The 23141-nt window shown below is 39.1% G+C and overlaps 1 protein-coding gene across 2 annotated transcripts; it reads right to left on the minus strand.

The window, feature by feature from the left end:
* Nucleotides 1-417: 417 nt before the first annotated feature.
* On the minus strand, nt 418-22944 carry shc3 (SHC (Src homology 2 domain containing) transforming protein 3). 2 transcript variants are annotated; one of them, XM_037979610.1, is made up of 13 exons: nt 18700-18852; nt 18065-18607; nt 13110-13180; nt 9166-9229; nt 7942-8061; nt 7621-7674; nt 6833-6884; nt 6622-6751; nt 5946-6099; nt 5670-5760; nt 5380-5571; nt 2879-3204; nt 418-2748 (listed from the first exon to the last, which is right to left on the minus strand). In XM_037979610.1, exons 2-13 carry the CDS (start codon nt 18212-18214, stop codon nt 2620-2622), a joined length of 1533 nt encoding a protein of 510 aa, XP_037835538.1. In that variant the 5' UTR covers nt 18215-18607; nt 18700-18852; the 3' UTR covers nt 418-2619. The 2 variants fall into 2 exon arrangements, with proteins under 2 accessions (XP_037835538.1, XP_017263461.1); XM_017407972.3 differs by having other exon boundaries at nt 18065-22944.
* Between the last annotated feature and the right edge of the window lie 197 nt (nt 22945-23141).

A 23141-nucleotide genomic window follows, 5' to 3' on the forward strand; every position in this document is an offset into this window, starting at 1 on the left:
AGGAACGTGGCTCTTTGGGCTGCAACTATTTGCTTTATTATTTCAAACATACAGCTGTTAACTTTCTTTGTCCTGACATGCAAAACTGACAATACAGGTCAACAGTTAATTAGAGTTAATTAATAATTAATTAATTGATTATACAAGCTTTTTAAATGAGCAGTTTTGATATGTAGCATTTAAAAGACACTTAATGTCTTTATTTAAAGGCTCAAGTAGGTTTTGCGGCCCTGGATAAGTTGGATTTTTTGAGAAAAGTGCCAGAAATGGCTCTTGACCAGCCAGCCTGCATGGCTAAATCTGACACACAATGTTCACTGTCGCGCCTTCTTCCCTTTTTTAATCGACAAACAAATTTTAAAAGAAGCTAAATTTAAAAGTCTGAAAAGCCTGCAGCATGGACAACAAGAACAATTCTACACATTCACGATTTTATTGCCAACAGTCATACAGAATAATGACAAACCCATACAACTAAAAGATTAAACATCTGTAAACATTGTTTGGACTTGTTTTTATTTCTCTCTTCTTTTTTGTTTTGTTTTTTTCCTCTCTCCAGTTTACCTGTCCCAAAATAGTGAACTTCTGTGTGACTCCCTCTGACAAAAAAAAAAATTGTATTTATAATCTGGAAATGATACATCTATAATACATATCAATAGTGAGGGAGGGAAAGGGAAGGAAAGAGACCAAGATTTAGAGAGAAAACAGTAGTCTCAAGCAGCAACACGCAGCAGGGCAAAAAAACACAACCTCAAGTGAACAGGCATGCCCCATTGAAGATCAGCTATTGCACGTTGAAGGGAGAAGGAGAAAGAAAAACACCATTTTTATACAAATAAAAGGCACATTTTCATTAACTGAAATTAAAACAAGAACCAAAAGAAAAGAGGCCATGTACTTCTCGGTGTCTCAGCGTTCGGTCGTTGAACTTCTTTACGTTGCAAAGCGAGCAACAAGGCGGTGAAATTATTGTCACAAACACTGTAGAAGGAAATGGTGGCTTAAAGTTTGATAATATTCCCCAAATACTTTTTCGCGGCCAACGAGCTTGCAGTGAGATGCAGGAGCTGAACACCCGCCGCTTGCAGCAAAACACAGGCACATTATAATACATTGCATCGGTCTAGTCGAGCTCGTACGCTTGTTTTGGTTGAACTGAAATGGTCCGGTGCGTTTTAAATTCCCCCCGTTCGTTTGGTACCCATCAGAATCCTGACAAAAGTAAGGATGAAACCATTGGAAAAGGGGCTGCTTCCAGAACAGCTTAAAAAAAGGGTCCGAATTAATTGCTTTCTTACAAAAAAACAAAACAAAACAAACAAACAAAAAAAAGCAGCATGTATGACCCGAAGACTGATCTGCTCAGAGGGATAATTGTGTTAATATGACTGCAAAATGGAAATAAAGTCCGATTTATCAAGTGAAAATGGCTCAGGTTAAATTAGGAGAGTTGATGTGGTGACATCTAGTGGCTAAAACCAAGTCCTGGTGAAAAGACGCTAACAGAAGCAGGACATGCAGGTGAATATTGTGTACTGAGTGAATGCAACTCTTTTGTCTAATTACTTCTCACTACGCTAGCAACTCGTCTACGTACAGCTGACACAGAGGTTTCCATTGTGCTATTCATTTGTGGTCAGTCAAATGAAACTCAGATAATTAAAAGTTCACTAAAAAGCAGACTGTGTTAATAAAAACAAAAGAAAGAAAAAGAAATAAAAAGATTTTTACCTGTATGACTCAAGCACCAAAAAAACTAATCACTGACTAAAACACCAAAAGGAATTCAGAGGAAACCAATTCAACATAATCACCGGTTTGAAAAGCAGAAATATTTTACAGTGTCAGCATACACAAGCACCTCTTTCAAATAAAGGGGTTTCGAGGTCTACGAACATGGCCACTAGAATGGTTGGGTTTGAAGTCATGCGACTGCAGTGACACGAGGAAACACTTCGATAAAAAGTCCACCTTCCAGTGTCTGTTTGCGCCCCGGCACTCTGTGAGAACTGCAAAGCAAGAAAAAAAAAAAAAAACACGTTCGGTTTTCATAACCTCCAACAAAAGCCGGTTCCGTGTAGAGACTAATTCGGTAAGCTGTCACACTAACGGGGGAGTTTAAGGGCCTTTCCTCCCAACGCAAATCGTTAAAAACGACCTTTTCTGTCTCTTTAACCACGGAGCCAGCAGCTCCCGTAGAAACAGGGTTGTGCTTAACAGACAAAACTAAAATTTTAGAATTTTATTCTAAAATATTCTCATCCCCTCTTTGAGGTTTGATTTGCACTTCATCTAAACTACAAGAACAGTTCTTCCTTTTGGTTTTTTGTTTTTTTAAAACACCAAATCACGATATTACGTCCAAACGCAGCCGTTTCTTCTCAAAAATATAGCATTTCAGTCTTCACAGCAAAATAATGACGATTCTAGAAATATTTTCTTTACTCTTAAACAAATCTCATGTCTCCCCAGCGACCGCGGTAAAGCAGGACAGTTTCGAGCACGCTGGGGCCTTTTTTTAGGCGTCGTCTTCTCGTCGTGTTTCGGTTGTTAAGTTCAGGGTTTGGCAGACCTTTCGGAGCTTCCCGTTTTTACCCCCATCGGGCACCGGAAGCGTTACAGTTTCCGCTCAACAGGCTGAAGGAGACACAGTTCACTCCCAGCTGACACGATTGGCAGATTGTTGTCACGGTGATGGCCAATCAGGTGGCTAATGCTGTCAAATATATGATCTTTTGTCCGTACCTTTAAACAAAAGAAAAAAAAAAGACACTAAACGTTTTTTTTTCTTATTGTTTTACTCACATATAGGAACTTGACTTTCTTAATATTCTATGTATTGAAAACTTAAGACACTCTTAAATCTCTTTCTTACCGTGCCCTCGGGGTCCACAAGCAGTAGGTGTTTTGCGAGTCCGTTGTGCATTCCTGTCAGTACGTAGGACCCGGGGTTGGTGGTGCTTGTGCGGACGAGAAAGTCTCCGTCGTTTCGGAGCAGCTTCTCGGCGTCGCGGCGGCTCATTTTGCCGTGGTACCACGTCTGGCCCTCCAGCTCTTCCTGCGCGCGGAAGGCCAACGATCTCACCAGGAGGGGGCTGGAATTGTCCACGGACGCCGCCTTGTGAAGACTGGACACCTGGCTCTGGGGCTGGCCCTGGGAGGGCGGCTGGGACTGGGATTGAATGGCTTCCTCAAAGGGCTCTGGTATAAATGAGGACAGTGTCAAAACAAATAAGAGCCGACGAGTGAGCACAGCAGTTTAAAATCCACTGTAATATAAATATTTATATATATATTTTTTTAAATCGGGTTTCACTATTGCTTTAATTTTTGGAGTGAGAACATATTCTTTGTGTTTCACCAACAAAAACTGGTTGCTAATTTAGGGTTGGTGAATCGTTACTTTTCCATTGCTTGAATTCACATCAATAAAAATGTCAGTATCCGTCTTTAAATCCCCAGAAATATGAGATCCAAGAACAACAGTGTCATCCCAAATAATGAACCTCTTCAGATAAGCGAACAACTTGCTTCACCAGAAAAACTGCTGGTAAATTAATAACATAGCAGCTGAGTTCCTCCTTTAAGGTTTTCTTATAGAACTACAGAAATGCAAAGATTTACATAAATAACACAACCGCCCTTAAACTGCGCTGGTTGAAAAGGTAAAACTTATATGACTACAGATCCACATATTTAATTTTTGTGGATTTCTGATTTGATTTGAGTCAATATCAACATAAAATATGAAGCTTCATCTTGCATGGATCTGAGCCATTTGTTGTGAAGACCCATAATTAGTCACTTGAAAAAAATCTAATTGTGAATGTTGTTTTGTAAATGAAATTCATTAAACAAAACTGTAAACAGCATCCTTTTATAACTCTCCCAGCTCCAGCCCTGATATTTGCCCCAACCAGAACAAATCTGAGCTTATCTGAAAATTAGACCTGGCCGATGTGATATTTCACCGCATTTATCAAAGCATTTATCCACGGACGGTGCTGACAATATCACACATTTCCAGATGGACAAATTCTTATTTCTAATATAAATTTTCCTTGAACTTTTCACTGGGGTTTACAAGACAGATTAATACTACAGAATAGTAGTACACCGTCTGTACACTTTGAATAATATGTTTGTTATAATTTGATATCTCTGTATGCTGATGACAGTCATGAACATATAAGGTGCAGTTTATGGTTTGATCAACACAAAGCCTACACTGTAAAAGTGACCGAGGCTGTTGTGAGCATTTATAACTGCGCCCTGCATCACATTGGAGTTAGACTGCAAAGACATTATGGTTTTGATGGAATTGTTTTTAGTTTTTATATGAAATCCAGACTTTGACAACTGATAGAGAAGATGCTGGACTTAGTAAATATATTAAAACAATCACTTATACAAATATTTGTGAAAAAAGGGACAAAGCTGAAGTTATGACCAAAACATTAACACAGTGGCCATTGTATTAACATTAAACTATATTATCACTTACAGTCATTACTTTTTTCCCCACAGAAACAATAACTTTTGTGCAACGCTCGGCTCACCGAGCAGACTGACCACAACTGTTGCAGACGGGTTATGATGCAACTTGGCATGAGAAAAACGTGGAAGCGTAAATGAAACGTAATGCTCGTGGTTTGACTTCATGCAAAAGGAAAAATAAAACAAAACACATTCACTTACACAATGTGTGGCTCACTGTTCTATTCATAATACCAGCAAAGCAGAAGCTGGAGTTAAAATAGGAAAAAAAGTAAAGCCATACACGAACATTGACACTGTTCTGCTCATATCTTCTTGCTGACATGATGTAATTATAAAGACATAAAGATGAAGCAGGAATTGGAATCCCTCTTTAATTAAGAACTCAAAGTGTTATCGTAAAGGCAAAGATTATATTCTGCGAAGACACTTTGGGTTTAAAATGAGTTCGTCTTGAATTTATAGATGTAGTGGCTCAACAACCTTGTCACTCTGAGCTGCATATATTTAGAATGGTCTCATTCAGTAAGAGGGTCATATTTTGAAGTGAAAAGTCTGTAACTTTGAAGGATTACAGTAAAACAAATCCTGCCTCCCTATTGTTATTTTCCCCTTTAACTTTGTCTTTAAATCAAGCTGCATTAACTCCACCTCAGATGTAAAATGTCCAGTATTTTTATGTTTTTTCCTCCAAGCAAGATCTCATAATTTCACTAAATGTCAGAAAGAAATGACCCACCAGTAACGCTTTTACCAGTATTTTTTCTAGTCAGAATATAAAATATCAGACAACTTGAGTTCTTATTGTTGTGTTTACATTTTAAAAAAAAGATTAAATGAACAGAAACTGAACCTTGGATCCAAATGAATCAGTCTTACTCATGTCAAACATGTCCTTCTGTGGGCTCTCTTTGGCTGCAGCTGCCATGCCCTTTGTGACGTTTTCTGCTTCTGCCTGGAGAGCGGCGAGCACCTGGGCATCGATCTGCTGCGTGTTCACGTACGTAGGCATCTCTCCTGGTTTTGGCGCCTGACCTTTACTCTCCGGCAGCGTGTTGATATCAAACGATCCTGGACATTTGGAGAAACGTTTATAGTCGCGCTGCCGAAGGAACGAGAGCGCAGCAGAAATCACTGCACCGTGCACGGGACCGCTTGGGTCTTCTCACCCTGTTGCAGGAAGATGGGCTTCCTCTCGTCAGCCCAGTTTTCAAAATGTCTGCCCTGGTAATATGTCTGATCCACTGAGCCTGGACCCATCTGATGCAGAAACACAGTTAATGTTAAAAACCAACCAAACAAACAAACAAAAACAGTTCTCAAATGAACAAATAGAAATAGTCGCAGATTAAGATTGAGGTTAAACTGCAGTAAAAGTTCACTTTTCATCAAACTGCAGTGTGACACATTTCTGTACCTTTTTACAGTTTTACAGAGAGTGTTACCTGGCAGCCATCTGACGCTGCGTTCTGATTGGTCAGACGGGTGTCGATGAAGCCTCCAGGAGGTGGCATTTTGCCTGGGATGTTGTTATAGTACGGATGTTCGGATGACTCCTCTTCTTCCTCTGTCCATGGCAACTCCTCCATGTTTAACACCCTGAGAGCAAAAATTTATATTTGACGTTCCTTTCGTTACCAGAATCAACGGGAATGTTCTGATTGTGAATCATTTAAAGCCGATATCTGATTGAAAACAACAGCAAAAACATACGAGAATGATAGTTACATTTTTTTAACAAAACATTTGCTTGATTTGGATTTGGAACCAACAAGTTGAAACAACTTAAAAGAATGCTATTTTTTGGGGGGGGATTGTTTTAATTAGAAGTTCACATCAGCAGCAGTGATAGTTTAGTGGTGCATTAGTGCATTTTGTGTGTGTGTGTGTGTGTGTGTGTGTGTGTGTGTGTGTGTGTGTGTGTGTATAAATGGCATGCAGAGTGTAAATGCCCACATCCATACTGCAATGATGATCATTTTTGATATACTGAGCAGCACTACTTTGCCTCATTTTAAATCAAATTAAGAATGTAAGTCATTTCAGTTTCTGATTTGTTTTAGGTCCGATTTTAAATTATCTGTAAACTTTCTTTGAAGACAAAGTTGAATATTTACCTACCTGTCATTGACGGAGGGCAGCTTGCTCGAGGGACACTGCAGGTACTGCTGGAACCGAAGGTCAAAAGCCTGGCCGATGGTGCTGATAACATCCTGAGCCAGTCCGTCGGGGCACTCCAGGATGTGACAAGCTGATGAAGGCGAGAACAACACATTAAAGAGCGCACTGCATGTCGGACAGCCCACAGAGCCTTGAGGATGAGAATTCTCACCTCTTCGGTTAACAGGATCCTTTGCTACATAAGCAACATAATCTGTTGTGTCCTGTAATAAAAGACACGACTTGTAAGATGTAAACGTTTGACAGGATAAGTTCATGTTCGTTAATTCAGAGGTCCCCAACCTCCGGGCCGCGGACCGGTACCAGGCTGCAGAGAAAGAATAATTAACTTACAGTATTTCCGTTTTTTTTTTTTTGTTTTTTTTTGAGTCTGAACAACATTTATTTTGAAAACTGACCAGATTGTCTCCACTACATCCGTCTATGACTCACTCTTGATGCGTGTCAGAACGCTTATCTAGGTAACGTGATCCGTTACCGCTAAAAACAAACCCACAAGCAGCAAAATGAGTAAAAAACAAACGTCTCTGGAAGCCCTAGATGGGACCGTCTTGTTACTGCGAAACAGGCACATCATCGTTATGGTGAGCTGTATTCTTTGTGCACTTTATATTTGTTGTGTATCTTATTTTGAAGGGCATGTTTAAACACAGAGAACATCAGGGGGAGGAGAGACTGTTATTCATGTTGATAACACAACACCAGGACGCAGCTAACGAAGCTGCGAGGACATGTTGGATTTATGTTTATTATGTTTTTAAAAATACCCCTGTTTTCATGCCGCTGGTATCCTTTTATTTTGTTGTATTTATCTGCCACACCTTTTGAAGGCCGGTCCGTGAAAATACTGTCTGATAATGAACCGGCTCGTGGAGCTGAAAAGGTTGGGGACCGCTGCATTAAATGATAAAGGGTAACGTGTTGAACTTTCAAACTTACAGGGTCTCCACCGGATGCAAAGGAGATGGACTGCATGTGATGGTTGGCTATGATCTGTCAGATAAAAAAGAGAATCCAACTGAATTACAGTAACTAGCTCTTTTACATACATATAAACATGAATGTAGACACATTTGTTTATTTAAATAGGCTCTCTTCTTATTACTGATCCTTAATAACCTAACCTAAACTAACTACAATTTACAATATGTGTGGATTCCCGGAGATTTGTGAAACACTTTTATACAGAATTATTACTCATTAAGTAGTGGTATCAGTGGTATTGTGCTGCCTAAATGTGAAGAGAGGTTGCAGACTGACCTGTTTGCAGTCAGGGGTCATGAGGTTGAGGCTACTGGTGGAGATATTAAGGTTGATGGACATGCCTGCGAACTGGAGATTACTCTTTCCCAAAATGCTGGACAGAGCTTTGGACGGTGGCTGAGAGCAGAAGACGAAGACAGAATCAGGAAAAAAGTTAAACAAATTCAGCTTTGATCTGTTTTTAGTTTTGCCTGCTTTTTAACATATCTAAAGCTCGTCAGTAGAGGCGTTTCTGAGCTCGTGCTGCTGATTCAACAACCCGTACAGGAAGGAACTCTGACACCAGCCTTCTGATTAAAAGGTAATTATGACCTTGTAAGGTGCAGATATCGGCAATCATTTTAAGGTAAATATAGTTGGCAACATTATTATTTACTGTGTGAAACTGGTGGTGGTACTGGTTGAGTAGTGCCACCAAAAAAAATGTTTAAATTACTTGTATACATTCATCCGGCAGCACAAGAATCACCTTATATAACAGAATTGTTTGCAGACAATAGGTTGACCTTAATACTAATTACAGCACATAAATGTGTCTATACATAGCCACACAAATGTGACATGTCGGGCATTTAAAACAGAAAGGACTGAAAAGGCCAGATAAAATTAGCTAAACCCATTTAACATCCTCTGTATTAAGAGCTAATGTGTGTTTGTTTGGTCCACAGCCAAAATAACATTATCTCAAATCACACATCCATTCACAGAAACTAGCTTCTGCTGATTTATTTTCCCTTCCATGACATTTGAGCAAGCTTTAGAGAGCAGAGTAATGCTTCATTTAACACCTCGCATTAAGACACACACACATTCTCCGCGCACAATGCGGATACACACCGTTTGAACACACAGGCAGGATACAAATGCTCATTCGCAAATGCACGCACACACACACACACACACACAACCACCAGCTCAGCCTCCTGATCACAGATACCGTGAACTACATGAGTCACTAAGCAGTGTGCAGAGTGCAGTGGGCTGGAGCTACACCCACACGCACACACAGATCCATGCCTCTTCATCGCTCTCCTCTGCCTCTTATTTCACATACAGGAAGGAAAAAAGGATAACATACAGAGGAGATGCTATATATAGAACACGGAAGGGTAAATTAATATCTAATGCCACTTCCTCCTTTTCATCCACCAGTTTCATTTCACATGAGTTCTTCTGGAATCGCTCCACCATTCTCCTTCTCCTTTCTGTCCGCCCATGTACCTTCCTCTTCCTCAGAGCTCCTTTGGTCCCGGGAACAGCTTCACACAACAGGCTGATGGCTTCTCTAAAGAGAGGGTGAGACAATGATGAAGATCAGAACCACTCATTTTAGCCAGAAGTTGAGTTACAGTATATTTGAATATTGTTACTTTGGGAAAAATAAACAAAATGAAGAACCAGGGTTGGGTATTCCATGTATTAGAAGGTAATAATTGGCTAATTAGTACAGTGGATCACAAAAACTAAATAGTTATTCTTCAACACACACAAATACTTATTTTGTATTTGATATAACCTAAACAATAATTAGGTTTATTTATGAATAAACTCTATAATCAATCAATAATAAATATTTTTTTTGTTATTTATTTAGATTTTTTTTTTTTTACTTTGTCATGATAGAAAATTGAATGGATTAAAAACAAAATAAACACAGGGGGATTTCATAACTAAAGGAAGCTGCAAAGTAGCTGCAGAAATCACTTTTTGGGGTAAAAATATTATTTTTCTTATCATCAGAAAATATGGTATTTAATCCTATAGCAAAGCATAATTTCAACAATGTTTATTATTATTATTTTTATTATTATTTATTTATTTTATTTGAAAAATCTGTAATTTTTCCAACAATCTGTGATCTTTAGAAGATGCTTTCCTGCAGTTTTTAAATCAGAATTAGGCAGACATGTTTGGATTATTCTATAATTTGTTAATTGTTTTTTATATTTAGCGGTTTCCCACAAAGGATGATTCACATCGTGTTTGCCCACCATGTGGCTTTTTAATAGGCACTGGAATATGCTAAAGCAAACGTGAACATAAACTGCCTTTGAGTTGGTAACGAAACCTTCTAACACATCTGAACGTATTCTCTGGTTGTCCAATCCTGGTCCTTGTGACCCACTATCCTGCATGTTTTAGATGTTTCTCTGCTCTTCAGCTGGTCTTCAAGTTCTGCAGAAGCCTGTTAATTACTTGTTCAATCAAATCAGGTGTCAAAGCAGAGAAACACCTAAAACATGCAGGATAGTAGCTCTCCAGGACCAGGATTGGACACCACTGGTTTAAACAGAGCAAAATGTGCAGCTTGTTACCCCCCCAACAAGCTGCTAGGAATAAAGTTCTCAAATATATAATTTAAATTGTGTTCAATGTTGTCTGTTGATGTGTTGGGATAAAGGTTTAGTTGGGTGTGTTTTTATCCTTGAGGGAGTCATTAGACCCTGTTCAATAGCTTAAATCCTTTGTGTGAAATCCAGGAGTATAAATAAGGTAGAAAGGAGGCAATGCCCACATAAAATCTTTGAAAGACCCTTCATCAAATCTGACAAACTACTGCTCAAGACCACTGCAAAGGATGATTCATTTACACTCGACTCTGCATTACACATTAAAAGGAAAAATGACCTTTAAGATGTAAACTATCTTTAGCTATGGTTTTTGAACAATGCCTAAATTTAAAAGTGGCTAAAAATAAGCTTGATTTTAAAGAGGAAAAAAAAAAAAGTCTAATTCCCATCTAAGACAAATCAAACCCTGGTTTCCTGACAGTCCCAGAAACGTCACTTTCCGCATCCTAATAAATCTAATAATAGCAGAATTCTTTATCTCTGAACTACAAAAAAAAAAAAAAACACACACACACACGCACATATTACTGAGGAAGCGAATGTACTGCTGTGTAGCTTTGCTGGTTAATGACAACAACCTCAGGAAGTCAAGCAGAAAAGTGAACATGACACTAACTGATTCACTTCCTGCCTCTGCCTCGCTGCACATCACTTAATGATTTCAAAGACACTCATGGAGTCACAGACTATTCCAAGTACACAAACGGCACCAAATGTACTTTATATCTTAAAAACAAGTCTCTTCGTCTCCGGTGTCTTCCCAGTTTGACTGGACTTGGCATAAAGAGATTATGTATAGTGATAAAACGGTAAAAGTATTACACTAAAAACATTCAGTTAAGCAGCATTTTCTCATTTATTAAATATTAACATTGACATTTTACTGATGGATTTGAAATTATGCCTAATTAAGTTTTACCAACTCATAACAATAAAACAAATTAAACATGTCTTTGCTAATATCTTTTGCTCATTGCCATTTATCTGAATAGTCTTTTCTCCCTGAACTTTTTTTTTTTTTCCCCCTGACACAATTGAGTCTTTGAGTCATTGTCGGCCTCTGAGTCACTGTAATCAGTGTGTGTCACTGCTGCAAAAACACAACATACACACAGAGAGGCACAAAAGTGGGCGTACAGCAGAGTTAGGAGTCACCCAAGCAAACTGTTTAGTCATTTACCAACAAGAAACTAAACATGTAAAATGTGTCTTCATGTTTTTCTGTTCGCGTTTAAGGTTCAGCATTAAAAGCAAACTAGACTGACTTCTATATTCAGTGATATTGCATTCTATAATCAGGACAATTTATTAATGAAAAGAAAATGGTTAATGGTTAATTAGCAGATCTTCTGCTCAGGACCACAATTGAGTTCATCTGTCTTCTTTTTTACTATTTTTTCCAACTTTTTAGCCAAAGAGCAATGATCGCAAGCAAACGTTAGGAAAGCACCAGATTTGACTGAACTGATTTAAATTGGATTATAAATAGGCTGAAGTGAGTTTTTAATTGAAAGAAACTGAACTGATTCGGACCGATCTGAATCTGGTCCTGATTGAAGTGGCTGATAAGTTGATCAAACTGGACAGAACACTGAATTGGCACGAAACCGGCTTTAAATTGGACTTGTTTACTTTATTTGTGAGCAGTTTCAATAAACTTCCTGAGGTTGGTGGTGTTAGATAGCAATGCTGTACAGCAGTAGGCTGATGAACTGGCTTGAAATAAACTGAATTAAACTGAACTGGAAAGAGATTTCTACAGGTCTGTGCTGCTAAAGAAAGCATCAAGAACCTCCATATTTTCCATTTTTACTGGAAACCCACAAGCTAGCTTGCTGTGGGTGTGTAATAATAAAACAGATGCTTATAAACAAGGTGAGAAATTAAGGGTTATTGATCCCAACAAGCAGAACAGAACTGACATTATTTTAGTTTGCATAATTTCATTAAAGTATAACATACTTTTTATTAAAAGAAAACTTATTTGTAGCTTTAAACGTGTTTGAACTCAAATCAGTTCACCTTTAACTTCTCTTGTTTGGCTCCTACTTTGGCTACAAATGTCTTATATGGTTAAAACATCAAAATACAGTCATTTTGTCGTCGATAATTACAGTGTTGTTGTTGAACATTTGAGCAGTAGCCACATTGATGACATTCAAAATTTCTTCATAGCTCTTTTTAGTTCCTTTTAACTTTGGTATTTCTGGAAAATTAACGCCAAAGAGAACTGTTATGAAATTGTTTCTTGGGTAAACTGTTGCAACAGGTAGCACAAACTGTGAGATCTATGTCTTCTCTTGAGCTCAATTTTAGTTTGTTCATAAGAAAAACCTAACATTTCTTTTTTTTATGCTTTGAGTAAAATAGGATAATAAATAAATATGCTTTGAGTCAACAGAACAGCCCAAAATGCTGTAAAGACACGTGTTTTAGTAACACCACAGATTAATGAAAACCACAGATAAAACACCAACATTTAGAAATAAACTACAAGATTTTGTTTTAGATCAGTTTGACTTTTCAGAAATTGTCAGGTAGTTTGTTGCACACAGAAAAACAAGATAACTTTATCGACAGACAAATATTTGAATTTTTACTGATATGGTGGATATCTTCAAATACACACACACAATAAAAAGGCATGATTTTAACTTATCCTCCCGAGTTAGCCTTTATGCCTCAAGCAAATGTTAGTGCAAGAAGAACAAACTAATCTTGATCAGACTGCTCATATTTTAGAAATGTATTAGCAGTAAGTTGTCAAGTCTGCTGGACTCTGCTATGAGAAAACTTTGTTCTGTATGAACAAACCTCGTTATCTGTGACCTCGTGGTGAAATCCAGGGATCTCATCGACCGCAGGACCTCTATGCAGCCCAGATACTGCAAAGCAAGAATGAGAAGTCTGTGTGACATAAACAATTACTAACGGGTCATTGTGTACAAAAAAAAACAAAAAAAAAAACACCTCAAGGATTTCTTAATCTAGATTAGCGTGGTTAATGTAACCACAGTCATGTGGAAATACTGGATCACTGTACACACATAAAGGTAATCTGAGATGTCAAGTGGAGTAAACAAAAACAACCCTAATTACAAAGAAATACATTTCTTCACCCTATATTTTATTTACAATGGAACATATTAAACGTCTCTAATGTTTAAACTGAGAAATTGTATCATTTTTAGGAAAAAATAATGTAATTTTGAATTCTATGGCAGCAACACATCTTAAAAATGTTGCTACAGAACCATGTTTCCCCCTTTTAAAATCAGTTTGTAAACATGTGTAAACATTGTCCCATTCTGGGCTGATGTGGGATTCTAGCTGTTCAACAGCCCTGGGTCTTCTTGGCTGGATTTTCCGTTTTAAAATGGTGAGAAGTTTGGATTCTCACCACATGGTGCCGAACAGGAAGGTCAGTTCAGCACCTGGACTCTTCTGCTACGGAGCCATGCTGCTGGAATGGATGCAGTTTGCGATTTAACATCGTCTTGCTGAAATATGCAAGGTCTTCCCTGAAAAAGACATCACTTGGATGGGAGCACACGTTCTTTTCTGCATTGACGGTCCCTTTCCAGACGTGTAAGCTGTCCAAACCTTCGGCACCAATGCACCCCCATACCATCAGAGAGGCAGGTTACGGAACTGTGCGCTGATAACAGGCTGGATGGTTTTAGCTCAAAAAAGATGGTTTTTGGATGGTGTATCATTTTTATTTTATTTTTTTACAGCTTTTTGTTCCCCCTTTTTTTAAGATGTGTTTCTGTTATAAAAATTCCAAATCACCTGTTTTTTCCTCTTAAAAACTGTACAGTTTTGCAATTTAATCATTTGATATGTTTACTACATTTCACTGTGAAGAAAAAAATGGATTTATGAGATTTGCAAATGGTCAAATCTCATAAAACAACAATGACACAGTTTTTAATTGTGCTTATTTATGTGAACCACATTCAGAAGCCTCAGACCAAAACGTATCTTTTCGTCCAGTACTGGTGTTCTGCAGGATCTTATTATATGTCAGTGTTTTATATCAAGTCTGCACAGAACACACAGAGGACAAAATCTTCTAAGCAGCATTACACCGATCAAATTATAGGGAGGCTGAAGTGACCATTTCATTTATTATTTCACTGCAACTATCTGAGTCAGCAGTTATGTTCATAAACTCACCATTTCAAGTTTTCAGTTCTAAATAGAAACATTTAACTAGACAGAAAGCATCTCAAAGCCAAATAAAGATGACGCAAACTTGCAAAACAATTTAAGTCAACACTTCCTTGCTGTAAAATGAATAGTGTGTTGTTTGACAACATTCGTCCTATGCCATAAATTTATCTGCCGTCCAGGAGAGCCGCTCACATTACAGACGTCACGTGACTGATTAATATTGCACAGAGCAGGAACATTTTGTGCTGACAAGTTCCGATCGTTAGAATCACATTCATAATCCGACTGTAAACAAAGCAAGTGTTCAGGCGCCGTGCTTTTTTAGAAACAGAACCAACTTATTAGGATCATAAATATCAGATGACTCCTCGTCTCCCCGGTGAGCGTTTTGCAACTTCTGGCAAACAAACAAATTTTGTCAATGTGACATTTTGCAGATTTGTTGTCTATTTTCGGAACAATGAGAAGTGAAGAGCTCAACTCGGCAGGGCCAAAAATATATCAAGCAGTTCTAAAACTGGAAGAGGAGACTTGTTCTGAACATGACGTGGAGACATGAGGACATTTCTTCTCTCGTGGCGAAACAACGAAAACCCAGCAGATTCACAGGAGAAAGCTTAACTTTGGATTAATTATTTATAACCAATTCCCAGTGTCCAGAGCAACCCGTCGTCATTATTGTGCTTCAACCAAAGCAAACCACACCAGGTTTTAGCCCAATACCTGTAAAAGTCACTGAGTTGTAGCCATTTTTGTGTTTGCTAAAGTGGACACCCTGTGTCAGCCATTTTGAGTTGTAAATGCTCATCCAGTGATTACTTTCTAAGCATTTTTATTAAAATCCATCCAGTGGTTCAGAAGAAATTTTGCTAACAGACAGACTGGGTTCATTCCAACAGTTAATGTTAGCTTTTAAAATTTAATGTTAGTTTTAAATACAATTTTGAACTAGAATCTCACATGATCTCTCAGTGCTCAGAGCATAAACTGGGGATGACTCAGCCACTACGGCCCAAAATTCCATCTTAATGTTTGTAAAATTGACAAAGTTATAGTCATTATCATGTGAGCTAATGCTGACTAGCTGTGGTGGCCATCTTGAATCAGGTTGACTCCAAAAGTTAATCAGTTGTAGATGCATACTGAATAAGCACTTTGAGAGTTTCATTAAAATCCAGCCAGTGGTCTGTGAGATATTTTGCTTTTCACTTCTGTGCAGTCTAGACCAAACATGATGTCAGCAAAATAACTAGTAAACCCCAAAAGTTATTGTTGTAATTGGTCATTTTAGGGGGGTGGGGGTGGGGGTACAACTTTACCATAAATTGGACAGATATAAAAAGAAAAAAGAAAAATTAGAGAAAGAAAATTTGTTTTGGATTTGTGATAAGCCAAGGGTGACCATACCACTGAATATTAAATTTGATGTCGTTTTTATGGTGTTCACAAGTTTAACTTTTACATTATCAGTTGCCAGAATGACTTCTGATGAAGTACTCCTCCTGTTTAATTGGGATTCTAAAAGAAATTTAGTCATCACAAAAAAAACCAAGCTTCTCTCGATCAAAACAACTAGTAACTTATTTTTAAAAAATCTCAGTAATCCTAAGATTGTAAAATAAAAACGGCTTTATCTCAAGGTGGCAAGAAACCCTAAATTAACAACTTATATTAACAATTCGATACAGGAACCTAACACGAAGTTGAATCCAAAACAGGAGAAGCACCCCCTGTAGGCTGGTTCAGCCCATGTGAAGGAATGGAATAATTGCTTGGCTAAGAAAAAAATTAATAAAAATACTTCTGATCATTTAATTCTAGGAACTGACTTCTAATGATTCATGGAGGTTTTACTTTGTGGTATTTTTCTAACATGTTTAGTTGTAATTAGTTCTAGTTCCACATCACGAGTGCTCAGACTGCATAAATACAACATGGCCGAGCCTATAAACCTGAAAATGACAACTTCAGTTTTGACCAAGAGGCGTAGACACATTGTCCATTATTATGCCAGTGCACTAAATACATATAATTGTTGCTTTTTGTATCTGTCAGATCTTTAAACAAGCAACTGCTAGCTATCGTGTAAAGTTAATAAAAACACATAATGTGGGTTAAGTGCAGCTACAAAACGGCAATGAAGCCATGGAGGTTCATCAAGTTTGGCAAGCAATCATTTATTTTGAGGCTTTTTTTCCTTAGTTAAACCTAAAATACAACGTGCGTTTCAGCGGTCACTGCACCCCAAGATAGCTTGGCAACACAACGGCTCGACCTTTATTTCACGCTTAAAACAGAACTGACTTTTGACAATTTTATTTTTATTATTTGTGCTTGGAGAGAAAGCAGCAAACATCGGAGATTTGTTACAAAAAAATAAAGATAAAAAAAGGGCAGCAGCGCTCAAATCTGAGCATTATTATTGTCCTAATGATGAAAATAACTGAATAAAAGTGTGAAAGTAAACTATGTCACAGTCAGTCGATGCCCCTTTAGCGTAATGGTGCAGGACGTGCGAGAAGTGACCACATCATGCTAATTAAAAGTGCTGTGAGCAGAAACACCAGGCTGAACTCAATACACTCAGGACACAAACCACAGGCGTGGGTGGGGGTGGGGGGGTTGGTCAGGCCAGACCCATTTCCCCTCTCACAGTGAGGATGCTTTCAGCAGCATTGACTGGACAAACAAGCGTGCTCTGCCTTAATGCAGTCAATGAAATGTCATGCTGGCCACAGATACTGTAGGCTTTATTTAGACATGTTGTAGTAGGCGTCATGTGATGGCAATCTTCCTGCGTGATTTGATTTGGATAAATACGTTTGATGCTTTTTGTCCTGCCTGAATGGACAAAGAATAAAATTTGTTCAGTCGAACTACAGAATTAAAAATAAAACATTTCTTTATGGGTTCGGTGGAAAATGGTTTCTTCCAATCCCCCCCTCATTCATTTCACACCTTGAAGAGCCGGGGCTCAGCATCATCGCTCTCTATGCTAGTGACTCATTGCTGGCATGATGACATTCACTGTTATTCTAGTTGTGCACCAACTTAAATGATGTACAACGGCTGAAGAACATTAGGAAGAGACGCAGCTGTGATGAGACAAACATGTCTTTTTCCCCCCATCCAACCGTTTCAGGGAGCTAACACAGCCGTAGAGCTCAGAGAGGTGCACAATGTACAGAAATAACACATCACCATGGTTACAAAAGCATAACGCTGTAGCTTCAAATACACGAGTCAGAAAAGGCAGATGAACTGAAATAAATAAAGTATGTCTGAACAACTGTCTTTATGTTGCAGTCATTGGCTTTATCATACATTTTTCCAAGTTTTGACCTCCTAAATTTCCTGAATTATTCCATCTGTTTTCTGAATGCTGCTCCTTTGCTCAGCCTTCTGCTGGAGCCAACCCACATACACCCACTCAAGGGCATGTTGTGATGCGCAAATGTGACTGCATTATCACCCTTTTATCCTCCTCAGATGTAGCTAAAGTCTAGTCACTGAAAGGAGGGAAAGAATGGGTAATGAGTGGAGGGGGGAAAATTAAAAAAAATAAAAAAAAACAAGATAGTGTGTCCACCAACCTTCACAATGTATGTGACTCCTGGACCAGAAATCTTCTCGTTTGAGTGGAGCCATCCTCTGGAGGGTTTGCTCACCAGTCCACCACCTCCACCTGGATTCCAGTCCTCTCCGCTGGGCTGGAGATCATCCAGCCTGCTCTTCTTGCTCATGCTGACAGCTGGCTCCAGCTGCGTGCAGGGGGCTGAGCTGCACAGAGAGCCTCCCACACCAGAGACTGCTGCTGCTGCCGCCGCTGCTGTCGCCACACTGGGGCTCGAGCCGCTGGAGGTGCCTGAGCCCGATCCCCCACCCCCCTGCAGCTTGGATACAGCCAGGTCCTTGACAGCCGAGGGCAGACCCTTGATGCCCAGCAAGCTGCCCGAGTTGCTGAATTTCAGGCTGGAGACTTTGTTGATGAGGGTGCAGAGGGTGGTGCCTCCATCTTCCAGGTGGTCAGAGCCGTGGCTGGTGGTGGTGCTGGAAGGAGCGTTGGTGGAAGAGGGCTGAACCTCGGCTGGGGGTGTGTAAGATGGCTCAGCAGCAGGCTGGGGGGAGGCCGAGACCTTGGGGTTCATAGACAGGCCGTGAAGAAGCTCATCGACGGACGTTACAGACTCATTCCTGAAGCGGTTGTACTTAGTACGGTGAAGCATACCCTTCTCTCTCTTGCTCTCTCCCCTCTCCCCTCCAACCAACACACACAGCCTGCCTCCTTCACAAGCGTGCTGGCAGACGTGGCTGAGCCGCGCTGATTACCCTCTCCTGTAACATAGCAGCAACGGTACAGGCAGCAAACGCCTTTCAGCAATCACAGGCCACCTGACTGTATTTTTTTTTTCTCTATTGAGGGTACAGTGGTGGTTATGCTGAGCTGGTGCTGCTGCTGCCGCCGCCAAAGTCCAATCTGCTATCAATAAAATCCAGAGCTGAAATCCAATCCGTCAGTGAGAAAAACACAGAAAAAATTCCATGGAAACACAACACTGAAGGACAGGAAGAAGATTACAAAATACTGTCAGTGTTGGGGCGCAGCTTTACCACTGGTGATGCTGCTGCTGCTTCTGCTTCTGCTTTTTGAAAATTTCTTGCCTTGAAATCCGAAAAAACAAAAAGTCAAAAAAAAAAAAGAAAAAATTTTTTTTTAGAAAGATCGGTGTCGCCGACAATCATGGACACTGCAAGGAAAAAGCAAATACTCTCTGCTGACTGCTGCCTGCCGGCTCAGAGCTAAAGCATGACTCACTGATCTGAGAAAACCTTCTCAACAAAAGGCTTGCTGAACACTGCAAATCACTTCCTGTTGGAGGGAGAGAGAAAAAAAAAACCCTCCCACTTACAACACACCAGAACCAATCAATTTTTTAAATTCCCCAGTTTCATATTTATTTGCCATAACCCGTTTGTTTCTGAGGGAAGGAAATTAGGAGCGAGAGAAAGCTTGATAGGTTAATTTGGCAAAAAATAATTATCTAGAATCAACTGGAACTCCCGACGTTGTAAAAACAAGTGATGAGATAAAAGTTGTTGCACGATAAACTAATAAGAGAAATGAGAATAAATGATATGAAATAAATAATAAGAACTGGTCGATTTAAGGGATGCGATCTGCTAAAGCTAAAACGTGTGCTTAAAAGGGTTTCACTGAAAAATTAAAAAAGAAAAACTGTGGCACGACTGGAATTAACGTCTTCATATTGCCCATGTCTTCTTATAAAAGCAGCACAACATACGCAGATATCATGCCTGGACTGCAGGTTCGTACTATCCAAAAGCTATGACGACTCAATGCACTTGGCGTTTCTCCGTCATACTTATAATCAGATATTAAATCCAAAAATAAAATGAAACAAAATTCCTAATTTTCTGACAAATACAACTGTTAAAACAATTTCACTAACGTGGCGCACATCATTTCTGTTCGGATTTTGAATTTAAAAATAAAAAAAAGACATAGACACACACACACACACACACACACACACACAAAAAAGTTTAACAAGGAAAGCAGAAACAGATTCAGAAAAATACCCAGCACTGATCCTGGCTGAATTATATGAATGAATGATACAAATTAAAAATAAATAAATAAGTACACGTTTCTCAGGCAGATAAGTCAACAGGATAAAACAAAACGCCCAGAGAATCTCTTCCAAATCAGCAGCGACGCAGCATTAGTTTCTCTCCCCGGTAGAGGAAAAAGCACGCATTCAAACAAACAAACAAAAAAAAAAATGTCCTCAGGAGCATCTAAGCGAGGCTGAAAGAGTGACTCTCATTCATAAGCAGCTTCCGCTCTCACTGTGCTGCAGATTTCGCACTGCAGTCCTTCCCAATATCTCTCTTTCCTGCCTGGCAAGAGAGAGAAAAAAAGACAGCACGTCTGCCTTTTCTCCTCAGAAACAAAGGCAGACATAGAGGCAGGGATGATGAGGCAGGCCCTCGTAAATCTGAAGAACAGGCGACAACAACAAGGGAAAAAAAAAAAGACGAGCAAAAGAGCAGAAGACCATAGAAAAAGAACCTGCGATGTTTAGTCTTTTATGTGAATGAAATAGCCGGCTGGCATACCAGTGTTTCTGTGAATGGAAGCAAGGCCTTTCTGCCTCTGCAAGGCAATCCCTTGGGATGGCAGGGTCTTATCCAATGAGGAGCCAGCTGGATGACTCATTCAGGGGAGGTTTGCAGAATAGTGGAAGAAACCATTCCAGACAACGGTGTGCACGTTTGGTTTCTCTTCCGTGCCATTTCCAAACGCTGCAGACATGACTGGATAGAAACTGTCCGCATCAAATAGTCACAGAGTGTTCCGCTAACTGAACAAGAAACAAGAGCAACATGCAGGACATGAAGAGAGGGGAATACTGCCACCCCCGTGGCTTTGATTGTCATCATTATCACCTTTTTTTTCTCCTTTACATTCATGTGAACAGTTACCACCTACACGTTTATTTCTAATTCACTGTTTATATGTAAGAGAGAAGAAATGTAGAAAAATTAATACGCTTTAAACTAATAAATCTGTTTAATTGCAGTGCTTTTCCCTTTACATTTAAAGAAAATTTCAAAGATTTAACAAATTATTGATAAAGATGGAGTTTTTGTTAACTATGGATATATTATAGCACATAAACAAACTGTCTTTCAGCATTGTAACGTAAAAAATTAAAAGCACAACTGCCTGAATAACAGTAACTAATGCTAGCTGTCATAATTCAGGTTTGGCACACTTAAATAACTGAACCTAATTACCCTGAATGCACACTTTCTTGTATTTAGGTTATTTTTCTTTGCACCAATGTAACTACAGAGCAGGCATAAGAAATACATTTCATTTAAAAGCTATAAAAAAAATAAAGACAAAGTATCTCATTCTCTGACTCCATAATTCAGTAAAATAGGTTTTTCAGCGTTTATAAGAATTTGTTCCTATGTAAGCAGGAAGCTTAGCTTTACCTTGAATTATGTGTTAAAGCTTAAAGTTAGATGTAATGTTGGGTTTTTTTTACTGATTTTTTTTTTATCTTCTTCTTTGGATTGACTGACAAAGATTTAAAAAACCTGGAGGAAAAAGCAACACTTTCCCTCCTGCTACTATACTGCCAACAGCCTTCCACACATTTTATTAATTTTCTACAATAATGCACAGTAATAACAGTTGTTGCAGCCCTCAGAGCTTCTCTTACCCACATGAAGGAAAGAAGCACGGTCAGGGCTTTTCAACCAGGCGTAAGCTACAACTTTGACACGACGAGATGTCACTTCCTCCTAGAGCTGAAAGTTTCAAATGTAATTATTCCAGGCTAAATAACTCACAAGTTACAGGTGTAAAAATGATAAAGAAACAGTTTCTTTAAATACACATAGCAAGAAACATTTCTTTGCCTGTCTGTGATGTTTAATGGGCAGGGTAAAGTTAATAAAAACGCTATTTAGAAAGTTCCCAAAGTAGAGTTTAAAGTAGAAGCTTCTGGATTGTTCTGTTTTCTCCACCTTCTTCGTGGGTGGTGCAGCACAGCAGGCAACAGTACGGAGCCTCCAATGAGCCGGCAGGGATTTATCTGATCACAGAACCCTAACAAAATAACTGATGTCACAGGCTTGCTTGGAAATGTAATCAGGCTTCTCCAAACTAACCACTCAGCTACTCAGAGGATCTTAACAAGAAGACTGCATCCCATGATGCATCGCTTTTGTCATGTGATATGTTCATTAACTGATTTTAGACAGACATTAAGGAGCAGCGGGAGAAGGGAGGGATCGAGGAAAAAAAAAAAAAAATTCATTGGCAAGGAAAGCAGCAAACACTTCTCCACTTGACCACTGTTGCTTGGTTACCAAAAACATTCAAAAAAAGAAAGAGTTATTTTCAGATGAGCAGGAAGCAAAATAACCACTGTTACAAAAAGAACAGACATGTAATTGGTAAAATGGGATATTTTGGAGAGATATTCTCCACAAAACAAAACCACGGACTTTGTGTGACAGCAGGTTATGAACAGTGTTGTTAAGGGAAGGCAAACTACGTTACTGCAAGTGGAATTCAGCGTCACCCCAGGAAATCAGCACATTTTACTAAACTGCTGCCTTTTAGACACAGTTTTCAGTGATTACATAACGGTTACTAAAAATACTATACATTGTTACTTTTTTCTGTACTAAATGTCTCTAATTTTGAATTTAATCGACACATCATTCTCATTCCCCGCTCCAAAACCTGCAATGGTGTCCCAGAAAAGTCTATGCTAAGACATGAGTAGGATTCTTAATTCTCCTATAGGGATCACACTTTTGACGCTGTGTGTTTTTTGGCCAATGACTAGCCAAAATACTGTCATGACTTGGGAGGTACTGTCCAGAAGAGCGAAACCAAGACCAAACACGGAGACGGAAGTAAAGGTAAGTGAATTTATTTACAGGGTGAGACTATATACAGTGGGCGGTATCCGGAGTCGTCTGCAAGAGAAGGAGAGCTAGGTGAGTCTCGGGTACAGGTCTTGATCCACACGGCAACAAGGAAGTGGTTATAATGTCTCTTTGTTTGCTTACAGATCCAGAGGGTGAATGCAGCGCCGATGAGAGGAGGAGAGAATTCCAGGT

The sequence above is a fragment of the Kryptolebias marmoratus genome, linkage group LG14 (assembly GCF_001649575.2).
Source record: "Kryptolebias marmoratus isolate JLee-2015 linkage group LG14, ASM164957v2, whole genome shotgun sequence".
Taxonomy (NCBI): Eukaryota; Metazoa; Chordata; class Actinopteri; order Cyprinodontiformes; family Rivulidae; genus Kryptolebias; species Kryptolebias marmoratus.